Below are 20,089 nucleotides of genomic sequence, written 5' to 3' on the forward strand. Positions count from 1 at the left end.
GGCAGGGGTGGGAGTGTGTCCCCAGCTGGGCACAGTGGGGCAGGTGGTGGCAGGGTCCTCTGGGGGACCTTGTGGTGATGGCACCGTCCTTGCAGCTGCCATCAAGCATGGCCAGGGCTGGTGACATTTGGGGGTTGCTGTCACCCCTGTGGGGTTTTTCTACGGCCTGATCACCCCATCCTGGCTGTCACAGGGACAGGGAGGGAAGGAGTAGGGAACCAGCAGATGAGGTGGCACTATGGGCACTACAGAGGGGTCCCCCAGCCCCTTGGGTGCTGTCACCACGGGCAGGTGAGCAGTGTCCCCGGGCTGTCCCCACGCAGGGAGCAGGAGGGTGCCCGCCCCACGGAGAAGCACGTTGCCCCCCACGGGGGGACACGACGCCCCCCGTCCCACGGGGACCTCCCAGGGACCTCCCGGGGACCTCCCAGGGACCTCACAGGCTCCTGCACTGGACGTGCACGAAGAGCGTGGCCGGGGACAGGGACGCGCCGTCCTTGGAGAGCAGGTGGATGTGCCGGTACCCTGGGGACACAGAGGGGGCTCAGCGCGGGGCAGGGGGACCGTCCCCACAGCCGGGGGGCAGCGGGGGTGGCCCCCCACCCACCCACCTGTGCGCAGGCTGGGCAGGGGCAGCGTGAACTGCCCCACGAAGTCGTTGCAGGAGGTGCTGTCGTAGTCCTCCACCACGAAGCGGAGCAGGGCCAGCTCGGGGACCCCCACCCGGAACCGCAGCGTCTCCTCCCAGCGCGGGTTGAACCCTGCGGCACCGGGACGGGGCTGGGAGGGGCCGCCGGGGCCACCCCCCGCCCCAGGGACCACCCAGACCCACCCCGGCCCCGGCTCGGCTGCCACCCTGCACGGGGCAGGGGGGAACTGGGGCAGCGGGGGTGATACTGGGGAAAAGGGGGTTATGCTGAAGCTAGACTGGGCTATACTGGGAGAATGGAGGTCATACTGGGGCTGTGGTGGGGCATACTGGGGAAAAGGGGTCATGCTGGGGCTGTGGGGAGGTATGCTGGGGGTTGGGGGTCATACTGGTGCTGGACTGGGCTATACTGGGAGAATGGGGGTCCTGCTGTGGCCATGGTGGGGTATACAGGGGAAATGGGTCATACTGGGGGAATGGGGATCGTATTGTGGCTGCAGTGGGATGTACTGGGGGAAAGGGGTCATACTGGTGCTGGACTGGGCTATACTGGGGGAATAGGGGTCATACTGATGCTGCAGTGAGATATACTGGGGGAATAGTGGTCATAGTGGGGGAAAGGGGTGCTGGACTGGGCCATACTGGGAGCAGAGTGGTCATACAGGGGCCACGGTGGACTGGAGGGATGGGATCATGCTGGAAGAATGGAGGTCCTACTGGGGCCAGGCTAGGCTATACTGGGGGAATGGGGATCATACTGGGGCTGTGATGGGCTATACTGGGGAGGATGGGCATCATACTGGGCTTGGGCTGGATGTACTGGAGGCCAGGAGGGAGCAGCACTGGTGAGGATGGGACACGCTGGGACCCTGCCAGTGCTGGGGATCAGGCTGTGCTGGGGACAGAGCACTGAGGGGCACTGGGGGAACTGGGACGTCCTGAGCACCAGTGCAGCTGGGGGTGGGTGCTGGGGGGGGGGGGGGGCCCGGGGGACTGTCCCCCCCTGGGGATAAGGGGGCACCTGGGATGTCTCTGGGGTTTGGGTGACCTGAGGTGTCCTGGGGATCAGGGGGCCCTAAGGACTGGGGACCCTGGGGTGCCCTGGGATGTCCCTGGGGGTCAGGGGAGCACCCCCCGAGATCAGGTGCCCTGGGGTGCCCTGGGATGGCCCCCAGACTGACCGTTGTTGAGCTTGTGCCGGGTCTGCTGCCGGGCACAGTCGGCTGGCACCCCGTGGACCTCCACGCGCACGAAGGGATCCACGATGGAGCTGCCCTTGTCCCTGTTCAGCTTGGGCAGCTGCTGCGCCGTGATCACCTGGGGACAGGGGGCTGGGGCACAAGGGGCACCAGGGGGGCCCAAGGGGGACAGGGCTGTGGGAACAGGGCTGGTGTCCCCGGGAGAGGGGATGTGGGTGGCACTTGGTTGGGACTGGGGACGGGGCGAAGAGAAGGGAGGTGGTTGATGCCACCCAGTAGGAAGGGCACCAGTGATACCAGCTGGATTTAGGGACAGAGTTGGTGCCACCCAGGAGAAGGGACAAAGGTGGCACATGGCTGGGTGCAGGAACAGAATCGGTACCACCCAGGAAAAGGGACATGGGTGGCACATATCTGAGTACAGGGACAGGGTTGATGCCCCCAGGAGAAGGGACATGGGTGGTACCCAAACAGATGTGAGGACAGGGTCAGTGTCCCCAGGGGAAGAGAGGTTGGTGGCACCCAAGGACAAGGTGTGCAGGTGGCACCTGGCTGGCCACGGGGTTGGCATCACCCTGAGGGGACATGGGGGTGGCAGCTGCCTGGACATGGGGTTGGTGTCACCCAGAAGAGACGTGGGTGGCACCTGGTTGGGAGCAGAGTTGGTGTCACCGGGAGCAGCGGCCAGGCATTGGAATGTCATGGGAGTCACCCAGCAGGGCCACGGGTGGCACCCACCCAGGGGTCGTGGGGTGCCCTCACCCTGATGAGCAGCTCCAGGCGCCGGGACCCCTCCCCGGGGGGGCTGCGCAGGCAGGGGGGCTTCAGGACGTACCCACAGCCCCCGTTGCCCAGGAAGCGCCCGGTGTTCAGGTCCATCTCATATCCTGGAGTCTGGAAGTTGAGGGCCACTGTGGGGACAGCGGGAGGGGTGTCAGGGCAGGTGACAGCTCTGGGGGGGGGGTGCCAGGTGCCCCGGGGGGCTGGGGGGTCTCACCCAGCTGGCAGCCAGCGTTCCACATCTCCTGGGGGTTGTAGTTGGCCGAGTTCATCTTCAGCCCCAGCGGGTACACCCGGCTCAGCTGCCGGGCATTGTACCGGACCAGTGCTGGGCCTGGGGAGGGACAGGGCTGAGCGGGGCCCACGGGGGCTGGTGTGGGGCCCCCTGTGTGCCCGGGGACAGGGACAGAGCCTGCTTGGTTGCACGGACCCCAAAACCAGGCCCTGCGGTTCAGCTCCCAACCCTGGACCTTGAACTTGGAGCCCAGACCCTGATCCCAGTTCTCAGACCCTGGGTGCTGACCTAGAGCTTAAACTGAGCCCAGGATCCCAGACCTTGACCCCACAGCTTGGCTTTAGACCCCACACCCTGACCCTGGACCTTAACCCTGACCCCACACCCTGATCCATCAGACTCCAAACTAAAACCCTGGACACTGACCCACATCCTAATCCCAACCCTAGACCCCAGACCCTGACCCTGACCCCGGACATTGACCCTGGACCCCAGATCTTGAACACTGACTCAGATCTTAATCTCAGCCCTGGACCCCAGACCCTGACCTTGGATCTCAACCCTGGACCCTGACCTCCAATCCCAGACTTTGACCCCCAACCTCGGTCCCTGGACTGTGACCCAGATCCTAATCCCAGCCCCAGATCTCACCCTGGACCCAGATGCCACATCCTAAAACCCTGATCCCAGACCCTGATCCTAGTGCTGCAACCCTCTGGCCCCAGACTCTGCCAGCAGACCCCAGTCCCACCAGTCCAGAGCAGCCCAACCAAGGTCAGCATGTCCCTGATCACCACCCCTGGAGCCACCCTGGTGACAGAGCCCATCCTGCATCCCAGTGACATTGGGGGCGTGGAGCCACTCTGTCCCCTTCCCTGTCCCCATCCCTGTCCCCATCCCATCACCCTCACCCGCCTCCTTGATGAGCTTCCGTGCCTTCCTCTCGCTGAAGGAGGACATGTGGCAGGGCTGGGGGTGGCGCAGGGCCTGGGCCAGCCCGGGGAAGGGCACAGCCTGGCAATAAACCACCAGGGCCGACAGCTCCGGGGACACCTGCAGCGCGTCCTTGGCCTGCGGGAGCCACCGCGGGGTCAGGGCCACCCTGGTTCTGGGGGACACCTCCCTGCCCGAGGGTCTGCAGACCCCCCCACCCTGCTAGTGGTGAGTGCTGAGAGCCCCAAGGCCTGAGAGCCCCCAAAGGGATGGAGAACCTGAGGCAATGGAGACCCCGAGGTGATGGAGAACCTCGGGCAATGGAATGATGGGGCCATGGGCTGATGGACAAAGCAAGCATGTTGAGAACCTGAGGTCATGGAGAGCACAAGGGGATGGACAACCCAAGATGTCAGAGACCCCAAGGTGATGGAGACCCCGAAGCAATGGGCACCCCGAGATGATGGAGAACTTGAGGTGACAGAGAGCCCTGAGGTGATGGAGAACTGAGGCAATGGAGACCCCCCCTCCAAGGTGATGGAGACCCCGAGGGATCACCCTGCAGGTGATGGAGACCCCAAAGTGAGGGACAACCCAACATGATGGAGAACTTGAGGTGATGGAGAGCCCGAAGTGTCAGAAACCCCAGAAATGGAACACCCAACCCAATGGGAAGAGGGAGGCAGAGCTGAGGGGTCTCCAGTATCAGTCCCCTCTGCTGGGCCACTCACCACCCCCACGGCACCCAACCCATCGCCCCCCAGCTCCATCCCACAACCCACCTGCAGAGGTTTGATCTCCTGCAGCGACTGGAAGAGGAGAGAGCGGGGCTGCAGTGGGGTGTGCTGGCTGTGCTCACCCACCCCGGGGCCCAGCACTGCTGGCACACTCCAGGATGCCATGGTCCTCCAGGACCACCAGGACTCCTTGGCCCCCCAGCACCACTGCAATGCTGTGATCCATCAGGACCACCAAGACTCCAAGATCCTCCAGCACCACCATGATGTCGTGGTACCCCAGCACCAGAGCCCTGGGAGAGCCCCTTACCCGCCGGTTGCTTCTGTTCTGCATCTTCTCCTCCTCTTCCTCTTCCTCCTCTTCTTCCTCCTCTGGGTCCAGAAGGGAGGTGACTCCCCGGGGCTCCTGCCACAGCTCTGGTAGCTTCTTACCCTTCACCAGGATCTTTTTCTTCAGCTGCTGTGGGAGGAAGGGCCGAGCTCAGGGCTCAGAGGGGACATGGGCTGAGCTCGGGGCTCAGAGGGGACATGAGGACGTGGGCAGGGGGGTGGCCTTACCTCCGGGGAGGGGAGAACACGGGGGTCCTGCCCCTGCAGCGGCTGCGTCAACAGCAGGTCCCCCAGGATGGCCTTCATGTGCCGGGCCATGGTGGCCTGCTGCTCCAGCCCACAGTGGTTCTCCAGGGACAGGATGATGGGGTAGGGTGATCTCTGGGCACAGGGGACGGGCAGTGCTCAGCACCCGGCTCCCAGCACCCCTCCCAGCACCTCCAGCACCCGCCTCACCTCGAAGGCTGCCCTGCGGATGCTCTCGATGACGTCACGGAAGAGGATTTTGGAGGTGAGGGTGTGGCCGTGGTACACGACAGGTTCTCCATCAGAGCCCTCCCAGCAGTCCAGCTCCACGCAGCGGCACCCTGCCCTCAGTGCCCTGCCACCACAGCACCACCGGCTGAGTCCCTCTGTCCCCCTCAGGCCACGGGACCCTCTGGAGCCCCACGGGCCAAGGACACCCCCTTGGGGCCAGGGACACCTCCTTGGGGCCAGGGACACCCACTTGGCATAGGCCTCGGTGCTGCTGGTGCCGCCGATCTGGGTGCGGGTCAGGTAGGTGTTGTGGGAGGAGGAGATGAAGTAGTGGCTCAGGGGCTGGCTCATGTCCTGGTGCACCCTGGTGTGCTCCTGGTTGAGGATGTCGCCGGCGGCCGACAGCAGGTACATCATGAAGCCATCCAGCATCATCAGGTCCTGCTGCCTGGCTGTGGGCACGGTGGTGGCCATCACAGAGGGCTGGCATCTAATCCTAAACCCTAACCCTGGCAGGGTGGCACCCTGGGGACTGTCCCCACTGGGATGTTCCATCAGTGCCATGTTCACCCCAGATCTGGGACTGTGGTGCCCAGGGAATACATAAGTTCCCTTGAGTGTCCCATCTCCATCCTGATGTCACTTGTCCTGCCAGTGCCACATTCCCCCTGGACCTGGCATGGTGGCACCCATGAGGTGTGGAGTTTCGCACCTAATGTCCTCCCCACCCCACCCTCTGTCCTCACAGTGCCATGTTAACACCATGGCACCCAGGAGATGTGGAGGTCCCCTTGGTGTCCCATCTCCACACTGATGTCCCCTGTCCTGCTAGTGCCACATCTACCCTGAGGGTACTGCTGTGATACCCAAGAGACACAGAGGTCCTTCACCCCCACCTTGATGTCCCCTGCCCTCCTAGTGCCATGTTCACCTGGACCTGCCATGGTGGGGCCCAAGGGACACAGAGGTCCTTGGCAGTGTCACGTTCCCACCAGGGCTGGCACTGCTTCACCCATGAGACATGGAAATCCACCTGCTACCCTCACATCCTCTGTCCCTGCAGTGCCACATCCCCCAGGGACCAGCAGGGCCACGTGTTGGGTGGCTGACACTCTGGGAAGGGACACTCGGGGACACTCACCCAAGCCTTGGAGGATCCCATACCAGTTTGGAAGGGGTGACATCACCAAGCAGAGCCTCATCCCCACACCATCCATGACCTCCCGTAGCTCCATCTGTGCCCATCCCACCGCCCGGCCCAGCCCTACCCTTGTCGTTGAGCTCGTGTTTGCGGATGATGGCGCGGGCCTGGCGCAGGCTGGAGTCCTCGCCCTGATCCCGCAGGAAATCCCGCAGCTCCTCGGCCGACAGGACACGATCCTCGCCCGAGTAGCGCCCGAAAAGCTCCTCCAGCTCCGGCCGCCGCAGGAGCCGCCGGCAAAACTCCTCCAGCTCCCGGCCCTCCAGCCGCTCGTTGCCCGAGTGGTCACACTCCTGACGGGACACAGGGTGGGGACAGGTTGGGGGCAGCCATGGGGGTGATGTCCACCCCACTGCCCTTGGGGAGAGGGTACATCCACCCCCTGCCTTCTCCTGCCTGACAGTGTGTGTGATGAGTTTGGGGGTCTCAATCGCTGGCATGTCCCCCCTGTCCTCCCACCCACAGCCCTCTGACCCTCCAGTCCAGGATGGAGCAGAGCTCCGTGTCTCGATTTCCACAGGAAAGGGAACCTTGGGAGATGCCTCTGGAGACAGCTCCCCATGGTGGGGAAATGTCACACCCTGAGGACCCTGGGGGCAGTGGGAGGGGGTGGCAGCTCACCCCACCCCACCGTGTGCTCCTGCTCCTGATGGGCCCCAACCATTGGTGGTGGTGGGTGGCTTTGGGTGTGAGGAGTTGGTCAGTTCTCTGCAGAGAAGGAAGCAGAGAAGGAGCCAGCATTCCCTGCGGTGACAGCAGCAGGGACAGCGGGTGGTGGACCCATGGGATGAGTACCTTGAAGAGTTTGGAGGCATAGACATTGTCCATGTCGATGTTGAGCATCCTCAACATGTTCTTCACCTCCTGGAAGGACATCTTGTTGTCCTTGTTCTTGTCTGCTTTCTGCAGGACCCCGTGGATCCAACTACACTGGGTAAGGAACCGCAAACCACCCGGCACAACCTGCCCCCCGAGCCCCCCCAGAGCTCCCACAAAGGATACTGGTCGAGCTTCTCCATCTGGCTCATGGCCTGCAGCCGCCCCATGAGCTTGGCGAGCCCCTGCACCCAGTGCCGGGCGTGCTCCTCGCTGCGGGCCGCCAGGTCCAGGTTCTTGCGCCGGCCCTTGAAGACGAGGGTGAAGCAGTGGCGCTCGGGGAAGGCGGCCCCGTGCTTGCGTAGCCCCTCCGACTGGTGTCCCTCGCGCACCCCCTCGACGTGAGTCACCGAGACTGCGGGGACAGCGCGGGGGTGGCGATGGACCCGCTCCCTCGGCGCGTCACCCGCCCGCGAACATCCCGGCGAGACACCCCGGCCCCTCACGGACACCCCCGGGGACAGCGCTCGGCTCCCGCCGGTGCGGCAGCCGGGCTTAACCCGCTAATCCCCGGCGAGACAGGGGCGGTGGCCGCTGTCCCCGCGGGGACGGGCACGGGACGGAGCTGCCTCGCGGCGCTGCCAGCGCCGGGCACCCATCCCAGACAAGAGGATGGAAGGAGAGGGGTGACGCCTGGAGCGGGGACAGAGTCTGGCCAGGATGGAGACGGGACCTCCCAAGAGGGATAGGGAAGGGCGGGGCCTCTGGGGGCTCGGCATGGGGTGTACTGGGAGGCACTGGGAGGCACTGGGAGGCACTGGGTGCAGTGGGTTGAGGTCCGGGTCCGGGGTGGGGGTCCATGTTCCGGAGTGGGGTTCACATCTTGGGTGATGGTCTGAGTCCTAGGCTGTGGGTGCAGGTCCTGGACTGGGGTCTGGGCCCTTGTTGGGAGTTTGGGTCCTGGATTGGGGTCTGGGTGCTGGGTGGGGGCCTGGGGTCCAGGTCCCCGGTGGGGATAGAGATGGGGTTTAAGTCCTGGGCTGGGGTCTGAATCCTGGGTGGGGGTCTGGAACTCAGGTGGGGTCTGGGTTCTGAGTGGGGATCCAAGTCTTGGGTGGGGGTCTGGGAACAAGGCTGTGGTCTGGGTCCAAGGTGGGGGTCCAAGGTGGGGTTCTGGGTGCTGGGAATGGGTCTGAGTCCTGCGTGGGGGTCCAGGTCCTGGGGTAGGGTCTGGGTGGGTCTGGGTCTCACGCTGGGATCTGGATTCTGGGTGGGAGTCCAGGTCCTGGTTGTGAACTAGGTCCTGGATTGGGATCTGAGTCCTGGGTGGGGATCTGAGTGGGAGTCTGGGACGGGATCTAGGTCCTGGACAAGTGTCTGGTCCACAGGTGGGAATCCCTGTGGGCATTGTTGTGACACTGCCCAGGCCCTGGCCCCTCCCTGCAGCTCGTGGCTGTGCAGGATGTGGCCCAGGGTCCCCGAGCCCCCAGGGAGGGTCCCCAGTGCACTCACAGCTCTGGGGGGAGCGGGTGCGCCCGAAGCGTCCCTCGAAGCACACGGTCAGCCCGTCCTCCTGCAGGCGGAACAGCCGCTCCCGGGAGCCCCCCCGGGCCCGGACCTTCCGGAGCAGGGACCCCTGGAGCATCTGCTTGATGTCCTCGTCCTCTGTCAGGCCTGTGGGGACCAGCCATGGGCTGCTGGGGGGCACCGGAGGCATTTGGGGTACTGGGGGGTGCTGGAGGTTCTCAGGGTGTACTGGGGGTGTCGGGTGGGAGTGAGGGGGGTCGGTGCACATCTGTGTGCACATCTGCATGTGTACACTCCTGCACATCCCATGGGATGGCACGGGACAGGTGGGACAGGACAGATGTGATGCCGTGGGACAGGATGGAATTGGATGGGACAAACTGGAATTGAATGGGACAGACACGATGGGACAGAATGGCACAGCCCAGGCATGGGACAGGATGGAGGGCTGGGACAGGACAGGGTGAGATGGACAGGAGAGGGTGATGGGATGGGAAATATGTGACACATTGTGACAGTACAGATGGGACAGGATGGGACAGGATGGGACAGGTAGGATTGGACAAAACAGGGTGGGGCAGACTGGACTGGATGGGGCAGAGTGGGCAGGGCAAACATGACAGGACAGGACAGGGTAGGACAGGACAGGATGGGACAGGGAAGACAGGGCAGGATGGGACATGATGGAATGAGGAGATGGGACAGGAGTGGGTTGGGATGGGACAGGGCAGGCAGGAGCACTGCCCCTCCGGAGCACTGTGTGCCTGTCTGGGGGGACACAGTGACACAGCCCAGTGACACAGCCCAGCTGCCAAACCCCAGCCAGGCTGCCCAGATCCCTCATGGAGGGCGCCAGGACGGTGCCAGCAGCAGAGCCCAGGCTGGGAACAATGACAGGGTGGCCTCGGGGGACTCAGGGCCCACGCCCCGGCCGGGACTTTTCCATCTATCCACAGAATGGTTATTTCCTCCATTTTTTGTTTTGGCAGCCACTCCAAACGGCCCCAGCAGCCGTGTCCCTCTCCAGCTGGAGATCCCTCTCCTGGGCTGGGAAAGAGCCCTGTGGGGCTCACAGGGAACATCCCGAGCTGGCCATGGCCTTGGGGATGTGACCAACAGCAGCCACCACCTCCCGTGAGGTCACATCCTGCCCAAGATGCAGGATTGAGGGCAGGTACAGGGACACGGGTGCACAAGCACATGGATGCACAGATGTATGGACACATGGATACAGGTATGTGGGCACAGGGATAGGCACAGGGATTGTCAGACACATGGGCACAGGTGCATGGATGCATGGACTCATGGATGCATGGATACATGGATGCATGGACATGATGCACTGATACATGGACATATGGATGCACGGATATAGACATGCAGGGATGTCTGGATACATGGATATAGAGAGGCAGGGATGTCTGGATATGTGGATACAGAGATGCAAGGACGTATGGATACATGGATGCACTGATGCAAGGACATATGGATACATGGATGCACTGATGCAAGGACATACAGACACATGAATGTTCAAGTAAATGGATGCACAGGTGCATGGATGCATGGATGCATGGATACAGGCACATGGACACAGATGGTCAGTCACAGGTGCACCTGGACATAGGGATGCACCCATACATGGACCCACGGATTTGGAGATGCAGGGATATATGGACATTTGGATACATGGATGCACAGACATAGAGGTACAGGGATGGGTGGATGCAGTGATGCAAGGACACACAGACACACGGGCAAGAGGGTACACGGATGCACAAGTGTATGGATGCACAGACACAGGGACACAGGGACACACAGACACAGGGACACAGGGACACAGGGACACAGGGACGCACAGACACATAGACACAGGGACGCACAGACACATGGACACAGTGACACACAGACACAGGGATGCACAGACACACGGACACAGACCCATGGATATATTGCTGCATGAAGCTGTGCAGCTCCAGGCCCACGGCCCCGTGTCCAAAGCAGCCCGAGGCAGATCCACCCCTGCCCTCTGTATCCACTCCAGATCCAGCCACTCCCGTGGGTGCCCCTTGACCTTCCTGGGCATCCACTCCCCCTGCACACACCCCATGGGCCAGAGGGCCCCGGGCCAACAACGCCATGGGCAGCACCCTTGGGTGGGGAAACTGAGGCAGGGCCTTGGTGAGGGACCCAAGGAGCAGGAGCTGAGCCTTGGGGACAATAAACACCCTGAGTGGGGGCTCCTGTCACCTGTGATGTGGCCAAACCCTGACCCTGTTGTCCCCCAACAGCTGGGGTGATACACAGATACTCTGGGGCTGCCTTGGAGACCCCTCCCAGCCACAGGGACCCTTCCCTGATGTGGGGGAATCCATCCACCTCGGGAATGGCCCCTGCCATGGGGACCCATCTCTGCCAGTGGGGACCCCATCTCCTCTGGGGACAATCCCTGCCATGGGGGCCCTCGTGGCTTTATGGACCCCTCCCCACAGCAGGACCTCATCCAGCCATGGAGACCATTCCCTGGCTATCCTGGGGGTCCCAGCCCTGCCGTGGGTGTCCCCTCCCTGCCATAGGGGTCCTCCTCTTTTCCGTGGGGGCAAGGGAGGGGTCTTCCATGGGAGGTCTTCCAAGGGAAGACCCTCTCTCTGTCATGGTGTCCCCTCCCTGCCATGCAGGCCCCCATCCCTTCTGTAAGAGACCCCTCCCTGCCATGGGGGACTCTCTCTGTCATGGGGGTTCCCCTCCCTGCCATGGGGGGTCTCTTCCCTTCCATGGGGGACCCATTCCTGCCATGAGGGTCCCCACCCACTTCAGAGACCCTCCCAGTCACCGAGATCCCTCCCGGTCCCCGTCCGGCGCAGCCCTCCCGGAGTTTCTGCCCGGCTCCCCCCGGTGGTCCCGGGACTCACCCATTTTCTTCAGGGCTCTCCCGGACCTCCGGGAGCCACCGGCACCGTCCGACGGGGCGCGGGGCTGCTCGGCGGCGGGACGCGCCTTCCTGCCGCAGATCATCGTGCGGGACCCCCGGCACGGCCGGTACTCCCGATGTCCCCGGTGCCCTCGGTGCTCCCGGTGTTCCCGGTACCCCGCTACTCCCGGTGCCACCGACGCCCCGGTGCCCGCGGTAGTTCTGGTTGTCCCGGTGCTCCCGGTGCTCCCGGCCGGTGCAGCCGGGCTGGGCGGTGGCGGAGGTCGGCGCTGGGGCTGGACCGGGGCTGGGCGGCCCCGCCGGGACCGGGGCCGGCCGCGGGGAGGGACCGGGAGGAGCCACATCGCGGCCCGGGCCGCGTTAACCGTTTGTGCCGGTGGGGGACGGGGCCGCTCCGGGACGGGGCTGCTCCGGGGCTCGTTCTGCACCGGGAACGGGCCAGGGCAGCACCGGGTATTCGTTCTGCACAGCGGGTCCCGCTCTGCCCTAATGGCAGTACCGGCGGTACCGGTGGGGACCAGGGACCCCTTCCACCAGCTGAGGGACGTGGGGACACACGGGACCCCTTCTGCCATCGCACCTGGGGACCCAGTCCTGCCGTGCCCACTCAGTCCCCAGCACATGGGCCGGGTGGCACCAGGGCTGAGGGGTTGCAGGCAGGCGTTGGGACCCCCAGGGGACTGTACTTGCTGGTGGGACAGCAGCAGGAGCCAGGGAGTGGCAGCAGCATGAGCTGGGCAGTGCCAGTCCCAGAGCCCCACGTGTGTGTGCAGGTCCTCACACGTGTGTGTGTGTGATAAGTGTGTGTGTGTGTGATGTGTGTGTGTGTGTGTGTGCAGCCACAAACACACTTATCACAGAATCCCTGAGGTTGGAAAAGCCCTCCAAGATCATCGAGTCCAACCTGTGACCCATCCCCACCTTGTCACCAGCCCAGAGCACTGAGTGCCACGTCCAGTCCTTCCTTGGACACCTCCAGGGATGAGGACTCCTCCACCTCCCTGGGCATCCCCTTCCAGGGGGGCTGACCACCTTTTCCATAAAGAAATTCTTTCAGATGTCCAGCCTGACCATCCTCTGGCACAGCTTGAGGCCATTTCCTCTCCTTCTGTCGCCTCTTGCCTTTTTACACACCTTTCCCACAGCCACCACTTGCTGAGGGTTGGTGGGGAGGGAGGGATGGGTGGCCACAGGCTTCTTCCAAAAATCCACAGTGTCCAGGAGAGCAGGGAAGCCACCCCAGGCCTGGCCAGGCTGTGGGGACCAGGAGCTGCAGGACAGGGAGAGGAGGTGACTTTCTCTAGGGTCAGTGTGGCAGCAGCACAGCCAGACCCTGGGTGGGACAGCTGGGTAGCCAGGGGTGACAGCTGGGCAACTTAGAGCAACATCTGGGCAGCATCTGGGCACCTTGGGGCAACTCTGGATATCCTGGGGGATATTGGAGTATCCTAGAGCAACACCCGGACACCCTGGGGCAACATTCGGGCATCCTGGGTGATCTCTGGTTGTCCTGGTGAAACATCTGTACATGAGGGGCAGCATCAGGGCACCCATAGCAGCGTCTGGGCACCCTGGGGGATGTTGGAGCATCCTGGAGCAACATCTGGACACCTGGAGCAACACCAGGACACCCTGGGGCAACTTCTGGGCATCCTGGGTGATCTCAGGTGATCCTGGAGCAACACCTGTACATGCAGGGCAGCACCCGGGCATTTTTGGGCAATATCTGGGCATCCTGAGTGATATCTGTGTACCTCAAGCAACATCTGGACACCCAGAGCAACATCTGGGCATTCCTGGGGCAGTGTCTGGTTACCCAAGAGCAACATCTGCACCTGCAGGGGAGCATTTGGTCAGCCTGGGCAGTGCCTCGGGGCTGCTGTTCGAGACCTGGGCAACACAACATCTGGACAGCTGGAGGCACATCTGGGCAGTCCCTTGGCTGTGGTGGTGGGGGGGGGATAAAGCTGTTCCTGAATACCCTGGGGACACGGGGACACCACAGTCCCCCCCCAAAAAATGCACTTGCAACCCCAAAACCGGGCTCTGCTCCAAGTTCTCTTCCTCCCATGGAAATTGCATTCCCGGGAATTCAGCAACAGATGCCCTGACCTGGTGAAATGAACCGGGATAAACACCCCTCGCTGCAAAATCCACAGCACAAACAAATCCCGGTGCGATTCCCCCTCTCCCCGCCCGCAGCGTTGCTATTTTCTCCCGCCCGCCGGCGAGTTGGAAAGGATCCCATGGAAAACAGCATTCCCGGCCGCTTATAGCACAGCACGTGTGCCGTGAATCAGCGCTCGGGATTCGGGGCCGGATTTGCCGGGAGTGGGAGCCAGAGAGGCCTTGTGGCCGTTCCGAGCAGGAATCCTGAGTCAGAGCTCGGAAATGGCCGGGGCTTTAAAAGGCTTTGCTGATTTTATTTGTTGTGTTTCTTATTTATTTCATTTTATTTATTTATTTGCCTTCAATTTTTAGAAAGGAAATGTTTCTCCAGGGGTTGAGGGATGGGATTTAGGGGAGTTTAGGGGGGGGGAGGTGTTGACCCTACTTGGATTTGGGATTTGGAGGTGGGATTAAGGTTAGAAAATTGGTGTGTGAGGCAACGATGGAGCTGCTGAAAGCTGCTCTGCACCCCAATCCCAGAATCCAGCCCTGGGAGAACAGGGGATCCAGGCAGTCCTCAGGGCACCCAGAACATCCCCCATCCCCAGGGCACCTCATACCTCCAGGGACATGTCCCCATGTCCCCACAGTGCCCTGCCTTCAAGGAAAGCCCTCGGAGCAGAGGGGGAAGGAGGAGAGGAGGAGGAAAAGCTTCACCTCAGGGGCTCGGGGACCCCAAATTCTGCCTCTTCCTCACTATCATAATTAATAAAGTTGGATAATAATTAACAGTGGATAAAAGTATACACTGGATAAAAGTAACAGTGGGTAAAGCTGGATAATAATTAACAACTGCTCTGCCTGAGCCAGATGTTCCCTCTGCATGCAGTGGGACCGTGCCCCTGGTCAGGGCCTCCATACCACTGTCCCAGTGCCATATCCCAGTTTCCCAGTGCACTGTCCCAGTACTTCATCCCAGTTTCCCAGTGCACTGTCCCAGGCCCCTGGTCCATTCCCCTGGGGCCCTTGGTGGGTGAGCCCAGTGCATTGTCCCGATGCCTGGTGCCATCCTGATCATGGAATCCCAGAATGGTTTGGGAGGGAAGGGACCTTAAAGATCACCCCATTCCCACCCCCTGCCATGGGCTGGGACACCTTCCACCAGCCCAGGTTGCTCCAAGCCCCATCCAACCTGGCCTTGGACACTTCCAGGGATAGGGCAGCCACAGCTTCTCTGGGCAACCTGTGCCAGTGTCCCAGAGAATCGCTGTGCCCTGGCACTTCCCACCCACCCTGTCCTGCTGCACAGCCCAGGTGGGTGAACATCCCAGTGCGCTGTCCCTGAGCACTGTCCCTGTGCCTGGTGCAGAGTCACGGAGCACTGGAGCACTGTCCCTCTGCACTGTCCCATTGCACTCTCCTGTCCCACTATCCCGCTCTCCTGTGCCCTATCACACTCTCCCATGCCCTATCCCGCTCTCTGTCCCACTATCCCGCTCTCCCTGTCCCACTATCCCAGTCCCTGTCCCACTATCCCACTCCCTGTCCCACTATCCTGCTCCCTGTCCCACTATCCCAGTCCCTGTCCCACTATCCCAGTCTCTATCCCATTATCCCAGTCCCTATCCCACTATCCCACTCCCTGTCCCACTATCCCGCTCCCTATCCCACTATCCCAGTCCCTGTCCCACTATCCCAGTCTATCCCACTATCCCGCTCCCTGTCCCACTATCCCGCTCCCTGTCCCTGCAGTTCCGCCCATCCCCGCAAGGCGGCGCCGGGACCTCCCCCCGCACCTGCACCCACTCGCCGGCAGGGGGCGCCCGCACCGCGCTCAGCGCCGGGAGCGGGGGGGAAGGGGCGGGGCGTCCCATCCGGGGAGCGGGGCGCTGATTGGAGGGGCCGATGAAAGGCGAGCGCTGATAGGGCGTGGCGCGCTGTGGCCGATGTAAGGCGGGCGCCGATTGGCCCCGCCGTGTCCCCGCACGGAGAGGGACCCGCACCGGTGCCGGTGCCGGGGTCGGTGCGGGGCTGGTGCCGGTCCCGGTCCCACCATGGAGGAGCCGAGCTGCGGGGCGCAGTTCCGCGCCGCCGTTCAGGTGATCCAGGGGCTGCCGCGGAGCGGTGAGTAGGTGGGGGCGCCGGGGCCGGGGCCGGGCGGCCGCGCCGCCGAGGCGGCCCCGCTGAGCCGTGTCCCGCAGGGGCGTACCGGCCCTCCTACGAGGAGATGCTGCGCTTCTACAGCTACTACAAGCAGGCGACGGCGGGGTGCTGCCAGGGCCCGCGGCCCGGCTTCTGGGACCCCATCGGCCGGTACAAGTGGTAAGAGCGGGGGATGTCCCGGTTGGGTCCCGGCTCGTGTCCCGGGTCGGGTCCTGTTCACCCGCCCGGCCCCGCAGGGACGCGTGGCACAGCCTGGGGAGGATGTCCAAGGAGGAGGCGATGGCCGCGTACGTGGCGGAGATGAAGAAGGTGGCCCAGAAGGTAACGGGGCGGGCGGCGGGGCCGGGCCGCGCTGCCGGGGCCGCCCGTGTCCAGCCGCGTCCCTCCGCAGGTCATCGACACCGTGCCCATGGACGAGACCACGCAGGAGATGTTCCGCTACTTCGAGCCGCTCTACTAGGTGATCCACGACATGCCCCGGCCCCCCGAGTCCTTCTTCAAGAGGAAAGGGGGTGAGTGGGAGCCGCTGCGCTCCGGCTGTGCCCGGCGCATCCCTCCCCTCTGTGCTCCCCTCCTGGCACAGCGCTGCTGCTGGTCCCTGCTTGGGGCTGCACCGGGACAAACAACACCTCTGGGCTCTGCTCTGCCCCGGGGCACATCCTGCTGCTGCTCCCTGAGGGATGGGGGACACCACATCCCACCTGCTGTGGCACAGCTGCTGCCAAGGGGATGTTTGGGCACCCCCAGACAAGTGTCCTGTTGTGTGACACAGGTGTCTCTTCAGTCTGGGCTCTCTCTCTGCAAAACTTCGCAGTGAGAGTTTGAGATTTGGCTTCCAAGTGCCCCTTGGCCCTAATCCCTGTAAACAGTGGAGCAGGGATCAGCTCCCAGCGAGGCTGTGCTTTCCCTTGGCTCTGGCTCACCTCCAGGTCATCTGATGTAAACACCTGGATAGACCAGCCAGTTTTTGCGTGGAGTGGATGTGGAGAAACTGGGGTTGAGAAATGGGATTATTTAATCCAGGCTGTGCTAGAGGAGAATCCTTCCCAGCCCTTTCCATGCCTCTGGCTGCTGCCTCGTGCTGGGAGGGTGCTGGGATGGTGCTGGGGGCCTGTCCCACCCCTGGCTCTGGGCTGTCCTGGGTGTATCTGACTTGTGAGGAGCACCCAGGGGAGCAGGGGGCTGATGTGGGGGCTCAGAAAGGTGTCAGCTGTGCCGTGTCACCAGTGGGTCGGCTCAGCAGCACAGGAGTTTTCAAGGCATTTTCACAGCAGGTGTGTGAACTGAGAGTGCTCTGGGAGAGCCATGACAAACAGACTCATTCCCTGCCTGTCCCCAGGCTGTCCTGTGCCTGACAGTTCCCTACTTCCAACAGGGATGCTGAAAATACGCAGTCTGTAAGGCTTGGCCTCAGGGTGGCCTCTCCATCCCGTGGTACCCAGGTGCTTTGTTCTTAATGTGGGTGCTGAATCCCTTTAAAAGGCAAACAGGCTCAGTTTTTCACTGGACTGTAGAAGCTGGGTCTAAACTCCTGGTCATTATCCACTTGGGAGTGTCACTGACAGATGCCACTGTCCCTTAAATCTAAACCTGGCAGCGCCCATGGAGCCAATGAGCCCAGGGTGGCTGGGACAGTGTGTAAAGCACTGAACTCCTGGAGGTGTGTTGAGTCATTTGTGTTAAAGCTTCCCCAACCCACCTTCAGACTGTGGGATTGCAGCTTTGGTTGCCGTGAACCAGAGCAGAGAGGGGATTTCAGAGAGCAGAGCGTGGCAGGTGCCTCCAGCAGGTGCTTTTGGGGGACAGAGGTGGGAGTCTGGGCAGGTTTGGTTTTGTTTGGTTACAAAGTCAACACATCATAAAGTAGCACTTGGACCCCAAATCTTGGGTGGCTCCAGATCCCAGCAGATCTCCAGTGAGTGGTGCTTTCACCAGAGTCTTGTGAACGTGGCTGGTTGGAGCCGGGTCTGTCCTGGTGCTGTGCTGTGGGAGGTGACAGGACCCTGCCTGACCTTACCCTGCAAGGTCACAGCCCACCCTGGGGAGAGATTAGGGAATGGTGACAGTCCTGGAGTGGGGCAGCCCTGGCACTAACCCCTGTGTGGGGTGGGGGCTGCCCTTGCCCCTTCAGTGGGCTCTGGGAGTCCTGTGTTCTGCCGTGATGGCAAAGGCAGGTTGGGAACAGGAGAGAAGTGCAGGCAAGGAGCAGCAGGGCAGCATTTCCACACACCTGCCTGCCCAGGAGCAGGGATCAAAGTCCTGGGAACTGCTGGAAGCAGGGCTGGGATTAACCCCGCAGGCCCCACGGGGCAGTGGGAAGGGCTGGGGCCCCATCAGGAAGTTCTTGGGGTGTTGCTGCCCAGACAAGGCTCTTGCAGCCAACGCTTCTTGCGTGAGGCTGTTTGTTGGGGTGGGTTGTGCCGTGGGCTGTGGGCCCTGCCAGGGGACAGGACAGTCACCTGGCAGTGTTTACCCAGCTGTCACCCAGCACTGATCCCTCTGCCTGCTGCCTCGGGGGGGGCTCGGGGACAGGGACGCCCCTGCCACCCCCGGCTGGTCTGTGTGGGGCAGACCCTGCTGGCTGCTTTAGCTCATGTTGGTTCCTGGGCAGCAGTGCTGAGCCCAACCAAGAGCCAGCGCTGCCAGGACACCACAGCACGTTAATCCTCTGCCTGTTCCCTCCGTGCAGACAGTCGGGAACAGCCGGACGGCCCCATCCAGGATGTGCCAGGGAGCAGCCCGGCCCCGGAGAGCCCCGAGGATGCCCTGCCCGGGGAGCAGCGGGACGGGCAGCACGTGCCAGGTTGGTCTCCCTGGTGTGTCCAGCACCCGGCAGACACCCCGTGGAGGAGGCACTGGGGCTGGGCCTCCACCCATCTGCAGAGCTGTTGGCTTCAGGCACCCCTGCTCCAGCCCTGCCAGTGTTTCCAGGCAAACTGGGGCTCTTCTTGCATCCTGCTCCCCATGCTGGAGGAACCCTGGGTGTGGGGATTCACTCTGCCTCGCTTGTACCTCTGCAAAGGGGTCTAAACTGCAGGAAGCAGGGGAGGGTGTTTCTCCGTGGACTGGGAAACCATCACCCTGCAAGGTCCATGATCTGTGTGAGGATGTTCTCCCTCGGCTCAAGCCAAGCCCACCCCTTCCTTGGCACTGGGATTCCCGGCTCAGCCCTGGCTTTCCTCACCCAGCCCTCATGCCCACGGCCTCCCTGTGCCCCCCTCGAGGGGCCCCTGGCTGTGCCCCAGCATGAGCAGGGTGCTTCCTCCGGGGACGTCCCTCCCGCCGCTCCAGCCTTTCCCCCAGGAGCAAATATGGTCACGGAGCAGCGTCCCGGCCGTGCCCACCCTGGAGCAGCGTCCCGGCCGTGCCCACCCTGGAGCAGTGTCCTGGCCGTGCCCACCCTGGAGCAGCGGGGCTGGCAGTGCCCGGGGAGCCGGGCAGGGTCACTGCCTGTGTGACAGGGCACGCTGCTGCCCCGGGGGCTCAGGGGGTTGTGTGAATGGGACACTGTGGGCAGGAGAAGGGGGAATTCAGTCCTTGGATTCACAGCCATGATCTGGGTGGTGTTAACAGAGCCAATTCCCTCCCCCTCCGCGGCTCAGCTTCCTCCTCCTGCCGCCTGCCCCTGTGCACACAGGTTCCTCCTGGTCCACTTGGGGACCTGCTGCCCCCGAGACACGGCCAGAACCCCCTGCCCTGCCCGTGGCTGAGCCAGGTGCTTCCCTTGCAGGAGGTGGGCTGGCTCCTGCCACCGAGGGGCTTGAGGGCAGCCAGGTGACCAGTGACTCCGAGGGGGACATGTACTGCGACACCCTGGAGCAGGGGGAGCCCGAGAAGGTAACGGGGGGCTGGGGAGCACTGGAGGCTTTGCCAGCTGCCAGCCCTGCCCTGCCTGGGCTGCACAGACACATCTGCAACTGCACAGACACATCCCCACAGTGCTCAGACACATCCCCACACTGCACAGACACATCCCCACACTGCACAGACACATCTGCAAC

The 20,089-nt window shown here is 62.9% G+C and overlaps 2 protein-coding genes across 4 annotated transcripts in view; one reads left to right on the forward strand and one right to left on the reverse strand.

The window, feature by feature from the left end:
* Positions 1-19: 19 nt before the first annotated feature.
* On the reverse strand, positions 20-12,073 carry PLCD3 (phospholipase C delta 3). 3 transcript variants are annotated; one of them, XM_027701676.1, is made up of 16 exons: positions 11,797-12,073; positions 8,870-9,031; positions 7,544-7,772; positions 7,337-7,466; positions 6,609-6,834; positions 5,591-5,792; positions 5,320-5,464; positions 5,092-5,244; positions 4,844-4,990; positions 4,579-4,605; positions 3,775-3,934; positions 2,846-2,962; positions 2,611-2,759; positions 1,831-1,966; positions 612-761; positions 20-525 (listed from the first exon to the last, which is right to left on the reverse strand). In XM_027701676.1, the coding sequence occupies exons 1-16, from the start codon at positions 11,897-11,899 to the stop codon at positions 437-439; spliced, it is 2,325 nt and encodes a 774-aa protein (XP_027557477.1). In that variant the 5' UTR covers positions 11,900-12,073; the 3' UTR covers positions 20-436. The 3 variants fall into 3 exon arrangements, with proteins under 3 accessions (XP_027557477.1, XP_027557476.1, XP_027557478.1); XM_027701675.1 differs by having other exon boundaries at positions 4,844-4,993; XM_027701677.1 differs by lacking the exons at positions 20-525; positions 612-761 and having other exon boundaries at positions 1,891-1,966; positions 2,684-2,759; positions 4,844-4,993.
* A 3,845-nt stretch (positions 12,074-15,918) lies between these two features.
* Positions 15,919-20,089, forward strand: part of ACBD4 (acyl-CoA binding domain containing 4) — a 7,046-nt gene continuing 2,875 nt past the window's right edge. The window contains 6 exon segments of the mRNA XM_027701679.1: positions 15,919-16,049; positions 16,127-16,247; positions 16,325-16,409; positions 16,480-16,600; positions 18,778-18,891; positions 19,819-19,925. Coding sequence (XP_027557480.1) covers positions 15,980-16,049; positions 16,127-16,247; positions 16,325-16,409; positions 16,480-16,600; positions 18,778-18,891; positions 19,819-19,925 — 618 coding nt within the window. The 5' untranslated portion in view covers positions 15,919-15,979.

Source organism: Neopelma chrysocephalum, unplaced genomic scaffold (genome assembly GCF_003984885.1).
Source record: "Neopelma chrysocephalum unplaced genomic scaffold, ASM398488v2 Primary Assembly neopelma1_165, whole genome shotgun sequence".
Lineage (NCBI taxonomy): Eukaryota > Metazoa > Chordata > Aves > Passeriformes > Pipridae > Neopelma > Neopelma chrysocephalum.